This window comes from Papaver somniferum, chromosome 9, assembly GCF_003573695.1.
Source record: "Papaver somniferum cultivar HN1 chromosome 9, ASM357369v1, whole genome shotgun sequence".
Taxonomy (NCBI): Eukaryota; Viridiplantae; Streptophyta; class Magnoliopsida; order Ranunculales; family Papaveraceae; genus Papaver; species Papaver somniferum.
The window spans coordinates 137,306,276-137,317,300 of record NC_039366.1 but is presented as its reverse complement, the minus strand read 5'-3'; the positions used below and the strand labels follow the sequence as shown (position 1 = coordinate 137,317,300).

Below are 11,025 nucleotides of genomic sequence, written 5' to 3'. Positions count from 1 at the left end.
TGAAAACTCTGAAGAGGATTTTTTCTTTTGTTTAGTGCAAGTTGTGTAGCGGAAATCACGATTTGCAGTGTTCAGCGTGCATTACAGAATTTCCAAGCAGTTGTGGCTGGCACAGTTTGGGTTTTCAAAATTTTAAAGGAACTTAAAGAAAATATAAAGTATAATGCGCGTGGTGTCAGAACTTGGGAATCATCCCTAACTGTACCTGGAGTTTCGTTCATATCCCCTTGAGGATTTGCTTCAAGCTGGTTTTGAATGTGAGTAATAGTTTTCACAGTTTGGCCGGTGGAGAAATAAATATCTGGAACATAAAGAAATAATCACCTGTGCTGCTGTGCTAAAAGAAATAAATATTTTACGTGTTTGACCTTTGACTACTGACCACTAATACAACCATGAAAAGGAAGTGTCTGGTCAAATATTTGGAACATGAAAGAAACATAATCTGTGTTTTAACAGTAATCTTTTTTTTCCTTGGTAATTGTTCAACAGTAATCTTTGTATATTGAGATCTAATCATGGATTTTGTACAGAAAAGATCCATTAACATAAATATCCTTAACCTGGTGGGTGTTCTGCAAAGTGTGCTTCAGATCAGCTGAAGACTGTTAGTCCAATGTGGAAAGTTTCCAATTTAATAGCTATTCTCATCCAACCATTGTATCTTTGACTCTGTCTGCACACCAGAAAATTGAAATAACATAAATTGGTTTATAACCAACAGAAGTTCATGTGGATGCAGAAGGGTCATAGTCAAGCCTTGGACTCTTAAAAATTCAGACATACCAGCTTTAACTTGTAATTGATGCTTAATCACGCTTACTACATGGTCAGCAAGCCACACTGAGCCTGCCTCGGTGCAACTAAATGAATGTGTATGCCCCTCTTTCTCGATTGATAAAGCTACATTTGGGACCTTCTTGGAAATCTGCAATGCACACCAAAAAAAGAAAACAAACACATTTACTTTCTCTTCAAAGATAATGACATGTTGAGTTCGATAAATTCGTTCTTAGTTACCTCTTCAAACATTGTCAGTGGGCCCCAGTGATCATCGATCCCAAATAAAAAGGAAATTTGATCCTGCTTTTCCTTCATAAATATCCAATCTGGCTCTTGGGCAAACTAGTAAGAAGGGCAAAAGTCAGCACAAAGTTTACAGTTAGTTATGGGTTTGATATTATGTTGATTTTCTTATTATTGACACATAAACCTGCTGAGAAACCTAACTGTGACCAAAAATTGTAATCATTCAACAAATTAGAGGAGAGCGCGGTACATATTACAGAAAGATCGAAGAAAATTTTGAACTCATAGGAGGTACTCCATACGACAGAAGACACCAAACAGTAACGCCAGCTTAATCGACTAAAGACTTTTTTTTATGTTGAAAACATAACAAGCTAGGTGAAAACGGGTATTCTGGTTTTGTGAGCAAAGTACTCTTGCTCCGTTTCAATTTTCAACTCACTGATTGCAAATTGAAATTTGAGTATGATTATACCTTCTCGAACTCTGTCTTTGCCAGAAAGAGGATATTCCGCATTGTGTGGTACTGTAGAGTTTAGATCAACAAAATACTATAAGTTTCCTTTCTAATACAGTGATACCCTTACCTAGCATTTCCAATCCATTAGCCAACTTAAGAAAGTGATACCCTTACGAGAGACGCTCACCTGCAGCAGGTGACCACAAAGAGCCTCAACTGATGCAGTAGACCATGACTTCCCAACAGATCTTTTCACGAGAAACCTGGTGAGGCGTCTTGGAAGTAAGCCCAGTGCTGATACAATACAACTAATCGCCGAACATAGAATTGAGGACCTGAAACCTCAATGCATCAATAAGCACAGCGAGTGAAAAGTATAACCATTAAAAAAATACATTTCTGCACTTATTTTTGAGATGGACCCCTTCATAAGAGTGATAAATAACTTGCCGAACTAACTGAAGTACAAAATAGACACAGATAGTTCCATACGAAGAGAGACATTTTCTTCAATTGTCTTTTGCCAAATAATTTCTGGCATCACACCAAGCAATTTCTCGAGTCAAACTAACTTGCCAATTCTAGAAGGATTCAAGTGAACTTTTTTGGGCACTTGCTAAGTTAGTCTTTCCGCAGGTTGCCTCAATTGATCAAAATGGAGAGATCCTCATAATCTTAGATAGGACCTTTAGCTAAGCACACAAAAAGTAAAGCAACAGCCAAAGCAACTAGAGGTGATATTTCTCATAAGAAAGAGAATTTACATTGAGATCTTTTCAATTACTTTCTGCGCAACAGATTCCTTGTTTGAACTCAAGAACGGGTATAGTCCTACACAATATTTCACCTGAACATGAAAAAAATTAAAAATGAACGCTCTAAGCTAATGAAAGACAGCTGAACAGGACATTCATTACCTTCTGCAGAATATAGGGGAAAAGAACAACAGCATAGTTTTATATGAAACTGTAAGAAAGGCATTAGTTACCCGTTCTGGTAGACTCCTAAAAACCTCCAGAGACATATGCGAACCAATAGAATGCCCCACCTGCAGCAAGATAATGATAGTTAACTACCAATAAGAACTCCACCAAGGAAAGAATATAAATTTATCGTTTTCTACCATTAAAATCCCAGAGCTCAAACTACCAGAACTTAAAATATTTAGAATAAACTTAAATTGCTGGCAAAGTTTTCTTGTGAATTGAAGCGATACGACAAGTAAAACAGATGTATTTATTCATCTACAGCATCAGTTTTTCATTCAACAACTAAAGCACCACCTTTGAAAGATAGGAGATTCAAGTTTAACTGATGCATGTATCATTTATAACCTAATACTACCTCTGTCCCTATTATAAAGGCGGAGAAGGTGTATTCTCTTAGAACAAGAAAACCTCTAGTTTTCATAAATTTCTTCTTACTTTCCTAATTTACCCTTATCTAATCCCCATCAAATATTTAAGTAAATTGTATGATACCCATGCATCATAAATAAAATAAGAGTGTTTGTGGAAAAAACAACATTGGAGTTGGAACTCCGCCTATCTAATGAGAATACACAATTTCTAAACTCCACCTTCATAATAGGGACAGAGGGAGTATATTACCTTTTCGTCCAACTTAAGTATTTTCCTTAGCTAGGAGGAGACTTATAATTCATGTAGCAGCAGCATCACCTACAGTGAACATAGAAACTATTTCTATTCTGATAATTCTAAAGTTGCATATATTTTTGCTTTAGCAAAGCACTACCACACCTAATTAGGATACTATATTCCTAATTTCAGAGAATCAGAATTGTCAAAAAGACCAAATAAAAGGATTTCATATCATTGTAACTGTATGATGGCTTAGAATCAGTAAAATGTCTATGACACAAATAAATACTATTCACGTATAACAACAACAACAACAACAAAGCCTTCGGTCCCAAAGAAGTTGGGGTAGGCTAGAAATGAAATCCATGTTGAAGTTACCCAAACCTTAAACAGAAGAATACAGTAATATTAAAAAAGAAATAATGCTACCAACAAAGCTAGTCTAATCCCGACATTAACTATACTAATAAATCCTAGGGGCAAAGTTCCAAGCCTTAAGTCTTTGATCCCGGGTTGCTATACAGAGTCCTATGCCATGAATGTTACCCCTACCCCTAAACAACTCTTAATCCGACTCCCTAGGTCATGGTTTTGGTACCTGGATCGCTAAGTCTTTGGACAGATTCCACTCCTTCAAGTCTCTTTTCACCGCTTCCTCCCATATCCGTTTTGGTCGACCTCTGCCTCTTTTTGTGTTTACGACACATCTTATGATACCAGTGCGCACTGGTGCTTGCGGGGGTTCTCGTTGGAGATGTCCAACGAGTATAGAATATACTTCTCCTCAATTGGCGCCACTCAAGTTTTTCGCATATATCATCGTTTCTAATTCGTTCCAGTCTAGTATGTTCACAACTCCACCGAAGCATACACATCTCTGCTACACTTATCTTCTAAATATATTGTCTTTCAGTAGCCTAATATTCCGCCCTACACAACATCGTAGGCCTCATTGTCGTCCTATAAAGCTAGCCTTTAAGTTTTAGTGGGACTTTTTTGTCACACAGGTGATGCCGGCTGCTTGTCGCCATTTCATCCATCTCGCTCAAATTCTATGGCTAACTTCCTCATCAATCTCGCCATCATTCTGCATCATCGACCCTAAATATCAAAAGGTATCCTTCTTAGGCACTACTTATCCGGCCAAAGTGGCATCTCTATCCTCTGTTTTAGTATCGCTGCATTCGCACCTCACATACTCACTGTTAGTCCTACTAAATCCAAAGCCCTTGGATTCTAAGGTTTGTTACTAATGGTAGGTTTGGATGTAGAATTTTAAAGAGGGATTTTTGGGTCCAGGGGATTTGGTGGAATTACGTTTTCCTCGCTACATTTGGTTGCCCAAATCCCTGGAATTAGGTTTCCGACGGGATTCACTTTTCCAACAAATCCTCCATATGGAGTCCGACCCCTCTCCCTAAGATTTGCTAGGAAACTTATGAGGGGATTTATGGACCCTTTTTTTTTATCTCCAAATCGCATATATATACTATTTTAAGATTCTTAGGGCAATAACAAACAATACATGGATTTTAACACAAGAAAATTTATGAATCCTAGGAATCTCAACCGAGTTACCAAACATATATGGGGATTTACACGGGATTACAAATTCCTGGAAATTATGAATTCTGCAACCAAACCCACCATAAATCTAAAGCCCTTGGATTCTAAGGTTCGTCTCCATATCTCCAGGTGTCTATCGACCCCTATCCTACTCTCATCGTTATCACTACATCGTCAGCAAAGAGCATGCACCAAGGGATCCCCCTTATATTCCCCTGTAACTTCGTCCATCGCTAGGGTGAAAATGTAAGGGCTCAGAGCTGACCCTTGGTGTAATCCTATCCTAATAGGGAAGTCATTAGTTTTGCTATCGCACGCTCTGACATTGGTCAGAACGTCATCTTACATATCTTTGATGAGGGTAATGTACTTTGCGGGAACTTTCCTTTTTCCAAGGACCCGCAATATGACCTTTCTGTTGAAATATTAGTCTCATGGTCAGGTTACATAAATAGTGTATGTGCTCAAAAGTTGTGCATAAGTATAATCTGTGTACATTCAGTTATACAGGATAGGAATAGTGTACGATGATTAGTGAACCGTGTTAGATATTTTCATCCTTGAAGGGTATAGTTGTAACTGTACAAATTTTATCTATAAAAGAGAGGGCTTACTTCTGAATGGTTTGCACTCTTCCATTCACTCTCTCTTGATTCCCACATGGTATCAAAGCTCAAGAAAGAGAAAGAAGTGGAAACCCATCTTAGTTCCTTCTTTAGCTTGATCTATTACTGCTTCGGTTGGTGATTAAGATCTTGAAGTTAGATCCTGAAGCTGTTTAAAAGAAACTACAAACGGCTGTTCTTGAAGAACATGTGGCTGTTTGTAAGTTGGTTTTTCCTTAAAGTTTATCTTTGTTTGTTGAGTTAAAAATAGATCTATGACAAGTACTTCTGAAAATAGTAGTTTATCTAACTCTAGGAGTTCAGCATCTTTAGACTTTTCTCATACTGATAGTATGAATGTCAAGATGACATCTTGTAAGTTGGATGATTCCAACTATCTTGTTTGGTCTCACTGGATGAAGCTTTACATCACCGTTAAGGGAAAGATTGGATATTTGACAGGAAACAAGCTATGTCCGGCAAACTCAGACCCCACATATGAGACTTGGGTGGAAGAAAATGCCATATTAATGAGTTGGTTGCTAGACTTTATATCTCCTGATTTGAGGAGCAGTTTTATGCGCCTAACCACTGTAAAAAAAAATAGTGGGATGCAGTAGCTCAGATTTATGTGGTGAGTGGTGATGTTACACAACTCTATGATTTGAATCGGTAGAGTTATAGAGACACGATAGAATAATATACCCCTATCAGTCTATTATTATGCTCTTCAAGCTTTGTGGCAAGAAACTAGATTTCCTCCAGCCGTGTGACATGGAGTGTGTTGCTGACACTATCAAGCTGCAGAAGAGAATTGAAAGTGGTCGAGTCATTGAGTTCCTTGTTGGTCTAGACTCTTCTTTTAACCTATTAGAATTCAGATATAGGGAGGATCCATTGCTACACTTCGGGGAGTTTATGGAATTGTGAGGTTTGAAGAACTTCGCAGGGTTGCTATGGCATCTCCAGTAGCTCAAGAAAGTTCAACGTTGAAGGTTGTTGCCACCTCCATTCATATTCCAACAGTCGCATTAGAAAACATCCGCAAGCCTGACGAGAAAGACTCTTTATACTGTGACTATTGCAACAAGAGAAGACATACCAAGGAGACATGCTTCAAGCTCGATGGGCCCCCACAATGGAAGAATGATAATAGGAGAAAGGGTTTCTCTAATGGCAGACGTGGAGGAAGAAGAGGAGGTCGCAATGGTGGTCTAAGAGCATACACACAACTGATGAGGAGTTTCCATCTACATCAACCGGCATTTCTTCCAACCATCTTCTCAACCATCTCAATCCCAAATGGAGCAAATGATAACGGAGTATGCTCAAATGCTGTCTTCCAAGGAGAATTTTGTTGGTTCTACTTCCATGGCTCAATCAGGTAACAAAAATACATTTAGTAATGCAGCTAGACCTTCATGTGAACAACCGTAGATTCTTGGATTGTTGATAGTTATGTAGAGTAACCGATCACATGTCTACCAAGTCTAATATGTTTTCCACTTACAATCCCAATCTTAGTAAACCGTCTATCTTAACTGTCGATGGGTCTTCAACTACTATTTTTGGTGAAGGAAATAGTCTAATAACTAGCTTCGTGTCCCTCTCTACGGTGTTACATGTCCCGAATCTCTCTTGCAATCTCATCCCCATCGGTCAGATAACTATAATATTGAAGTGTTGTGTTACCTTCTTTGACACACATCGCCTTTTTCATGATCTTTGCAAAGGGAAGGCCATTAGTCATGGTAAGGAAAGAGGAGGCCTTTACTACCTTGAGTTGCAAGAGATGGAACAAGAGAGCAGCACAAGAGCCTACAAATCAACAAGTGGATCTAATTCTGAGGAACAAGTCGGACTATGACATAAACGATTAGGACATCCTTCTTTTGAGTATATGTAAATGTTGTTTCCTAAGTTGTTTTCAGAACTTGCTATATCTAAATTTCATTGTGAAGCATGTAAATTAGCTAAACATCACAGTGTTCCTTATCCTTTAAGCATGAATAGAAGTCTATCTCCTTTTGCTATTGTACACAGTGATGTCTGGGGTCCTTCCCGTGTCAATATTGTTCGTGGTTTTCGTTGGTTTGTCACCTTTATTGATGATTATCTCGAGTCTTTTGGATTTATTTATTGAAAGATAAGAGTGATGTTCATGACATCTTCAAGAACTTTCATAAGTTTGTTCTTACCCAGTTTGATAGAAAAAATTCAGGTGTTAAGATCTAATAGGGGTGGTGAGTATATGAAGCAATGTCTTTCTTCTTACTTCTTGGAACATGGAATTGTCCGCCAAACCTCTTGTACTGATACCCCTCAGCAAAATGGAGTTGCTGAGCGAAAAAATCGTCACCCATTAGAAATCTCTAGGTCTTTTTGTTCCAAATGGATGAGCCAAAAAGATTTTGGGGTGATGTTGTCCTTACTGCAACACAACTGATTAACAAGATGCCTTCTAGGGTTCTGAATTTTCAAACACCTGTTGATGTTCTTTCTTCTGGTATTTCACGTCAACCTCATGGCCTTGCACCTAAAAATGTCTCTGGATGTGTTTGCTATGTGCATGTCCATAAACAAGATAGAAGTAAATTGGATCCAAGAGCTTTCAAGTGTGTTTTCTTGGGATATTCAACTACACATAAAGGCTATAGGTGTTGTCACCCTCTTATGGGAAAGATCCGTGTATCTATGGATGTCACTTTTTGTGAAGATCAAGCCTACTTCTCCGAGTATTCAGCGGCTTATCTTCAAGGGGGCATATAATATATTGTGAAGATCAGCTTTGGTTTGATCTTCCTGGTTCAGTACCTATGGAAACTGTTGCTCCTCAACCCAGGTTGTTACCCCGCCAATTCAGGTTTACAGACGAAGAGACAAGGCTATCTAGAAGAGACTACATAGGCGGAGATTATTCACGTATAGATAATAATAAAAAATTTAACTGTTTCAGCAGAAGGAAGAGTTCCTACCAGGAAAATAGGAATTTCAGTATTCTGAATCTCTTGATTAATAAAGGCCACCTGCAACACCAAAAATCAAATTAGGCCTATTATTTATATATACAAAGTGGGAAGTTCAACTGAAAGTTGGAAAAATGAAAGGGCATTATTTGGCAGGAACAAAACAACAACTGTCGATCTGAAGTCCTACGAAAAATAGTTTCTCAAAATATATACGTTAAGATTTTTCTTAAGATTGGAATAGAAAAATATTTTTATAATTCAAAAATAGAGAATGTATGGCGTATCAATGCAAGACAATTTTCTGTTGACTTTGTAATAAAAAAGTGAGACTAATTTAGTTATATCTCCAAATGGAGAGACCTCCGAGAGAAAGAAGCAACAAGAAAAGGCCGAAAGTGCATGTATATGTAAATTCAAGGAGAACAGAACAAATTGGCTTGGCGGGCCAAGACTTTGTGAGAAGACTTTAAACATTCTTATTTTTGAACTATCAGACCATGCAAGTCCTTAATTTTGTTTATGTAACTAAAAGGGTAATTCGGGCAGCTCTTGCATTGGCCCTCAAAGCTAATGCAAAGGCAGCCTGTAATGACTCCTCTTATCCGCCTAGTTTTATTATTGATGGTTTGAACACTGATATGTGCAAGTCAGCACTATCCAAAATATGTCACAGGCTTACTTATTCTGTTTTGGTTTGCTTATGATCAAAATATAACAAAAAGTGCCTGTATGTAGAAACGGTCCCTTTAACAACAAACAATACAACCAAAAAGATCTAGAAAGCTATATTTTAATTAACACAGTGCTATACCTTATGATCAATTTGGTCTTGCAACGAAAATAACCTGTTCGAATCCCAGTTCTACAAACGATTAAAAAGTTTCATTAACAAGTTGCACGTCTCATTTCCTAGGTGCAAACAAAAATCAAAGTTGCAATTTCATGTAATTAACATAAAAAACAAACAGTGTGGGATTCAATATCTGTTTAACATTGGTGATGCAAAGCTGAAGACCTATAACCTCCCAAGCAAAACAGCAAAACCAAGATTGCAGTTCGACAACATAACTCCAACTAGATCATTTTATTTAACATCTCATATGTACATAAATTTCTTTGCATCTATATGTGTAACATTGATGAATCAAAAACCAAAGCACATTCATCAAGGAAGACATGAAGGTACCTTTTTAGTTTGTGAAATGTGGCCAATTGCTGAAGTTTATAAGCAAAACCACAACTTTCACATTAGTATTCAAAAACTTCCACAATTGACAAAGCAAACAAACGAAATCCAAAGTACCCAGAATAAAAAACACATAAGTTAAAAAAAATTACTTGCCTGTTACTGAAGCACATCCATCAAGCATCTCATACACACCTTCAACAAAATGTTTATAGAACTGAACCACACCTGTAATGATAACAAAACCTAACAATTAGTTCTCAATATCTCCTAGAAATATAAAAATATTAAAGCTTATTAACTGGCACTAAATCAAGTTGGAAAGATTCGATTTCAAGAATTTCGAATAGTACCTGGATTTCCTGGGATGATTACAACATGCAATGAAGGGTTTTCAGCGCTTAATTCTAGCAATTCCGTCATAAAACTAATGAAAATAAACAATCTAATGTCAACCATCGTGTCCAATTTAAACAACGGGACGAAAAAAAAAAAAAAAGACAAAATCAAGAGAGTCAATTATAACTACCTAGAGACATTGCAGAGACGAAGAGAAGCTTGTTTTCTCTCTTTTGAAAGTAGATATTCTCCAACCATCTCTCAGTATTTGAACACTTCACTAAGTAATTACGCTTTATCCCAGGAACTGATGAACGAAGGGGGAAGAGGGTGCGAGTCTGGGAAGAAGAGAATTAGAGAAATGAACAAGGCGGAGCATTCTACTTCTTTCGCTGATCGGTACATTTAACTAGCCGATTTGCTAGTTATGAAACAAGTGAAGATTGAAGATTGGGCCCATCCATATCAGTGATTTAGTTTTAGAACGATTTTTTTGGGGACGATGGTTTTTTTTTGGTACCATGATTTTATTTTGGGTAAAGGCATTAGAAGTTATTTTAGGTCACCCCATATCTAGTTATTTATTTAATACCTAATCTATCCTCTTAATTAGTTTTAAGTTATGATTAGTGAATGATTTAGTTAAAAACAGTTAGTGAGATTAAATTAAAAGATGGGTTTATTATTAGTTGAGTAGAATTATTGAGAGAGTAGAGTTAGAGAAGATGAAGGAGAAAAACATGGAAAATAATTTTTTTTTCCAATTCACTAAGTTTGAGTATTCAAATGATGAAAACTCATCTGATTCTTCATCTCCATCCTCTCCTAAAATATTTGTTAATCTTCAAAATGATCCGGATTTGAACTGGATTTTGAACAGTTCGGTTACTTTATATGAAGAACAAGTAGCCGAACTCATCTGAAGCTGTAGTTCGGTTGCCCCGTGAGATGAACAAGTAACCAAACTCATCTGAAAGTGTAGTTCGGTTACTTGCTCCAAACACGCAGGTTACCGAACTCTCAAATAATAGAATTTTTAGGAGTTACAGCGTTATGTTCGGTTGGTTCGCAAACTGCATGCACTTTTGATATAACCGAACTTTACGTAATATAAGAGTATATAAGTTTACAAAATTCGATTTTTTCGCAAACTTGAACCTAACAACTAACCAACCGAGCTCTGAGTTCGGTTTCTGCGATAAAATTGTGAAGTTACCGAACTTAACAAAAAAAAAGTGAAGTTCCAGCGTTTATTGGCCAAGTTCGGTTA

The 11,025-nt window shown here is 37.2% G+C and overlaps 2 protein-coding genes across 3 annotated transcripts; one reads left to right on the top strand and one right to left on the bottom strand.

Moving 5' to 3' along the window:
• Positions 1-300: 300 nt before the first annotated feature.
• Positions 301-10,194, bottom strand: LOC113314289 (lipid droplet-associated hydrolase). 2 transcript variants are annotated; one of them, XM_026563077.1, is made up of 13 exons: positions 9,946-10,194; positions 9,770-9,843; positions 9,573-9,644; positions 9,417-9,445; positions 9,042-9,092; positions 8,237-8,287; positions 2,478-2,537; positions 2,254-2,336; positions 1,677-1,824; positions 1,505-1,555; positions 1,021-1,125; positions 787-928; positions 301-676 (listed from the first exon to the last, which is right to left on the bottom strand). In XM_026563077.1, exons 1-13 carry the CDS (start codon positions 10,011-10,013, stop codon positions 648-650), a joined length of 963 nt encoding a protein of 320 aa, XP_026418862.1. In that variant the 5' UTR covers positions 10,014-10,194; the 3' UTR covers positions 301-647. The 2 variants fall into 2 exon arrangements, with proteins under 2 accessions (XP_026418862.1, XP_026418863.1); XM_026563078.1 differs by lacking the exon at positions 9,042-9,092.
• Positions 5,327-7,299, top strand: LOC113314290. The gene is made up of 2 exons (XM_026563079.1): positions 5,327-6,645; positions 7,000-7,299. The coding sequence occupies exons 1-2, from the start codon at positions 6,218-6,220 to the stop codon at positions 7,139-7,141; spliced, it is 570 nt and encodes a 189-aa protein (XP_026418864.1). The 5' UTR covers positions 5,327-6,217; the 3' UTR covers positions 7,142-7,299.
• Positions 10,195-11,025: the final 831 nt, after the last annotated feature.

Coding starts and splice junctions, on each gene's coding strand:
- LOC113314290 (XM_026563079.1), top strand. CDS start 6,218: ATGGCATCTCCAGTAGCTCAAGAAAGTTCAACGTTGAAGGTTGTTGCC. Junction 6,646..6,999: donor TACTTCCATGGCTCAATCAG/GTAACAAAAATA, acceptor TGCAAAGGGAAG/GCCATTAGTCATGGTAAGGA.
- LOC113314289 (XM_026563077.1), bottom strand. CDS start 10,013: ATGGTTGGAGAATATCTACTTTCAAAAGAGAGAAAACAAGCTTCTCTT. Junction 9,645..9,769: donor AATCATCCCAGGAAATCCAG/GTACTATTCGAA, acceptor TTATCATTACAG/GTGTGGTTCAGTTCTATAAA. Junction 2,538..8,236: donor CTGAAATTCCTATTTTCCTG/GTAGGAACTCTT, acceptor ATCTTGCTGCAG/GTGGGGCATTCTATTGGTTC.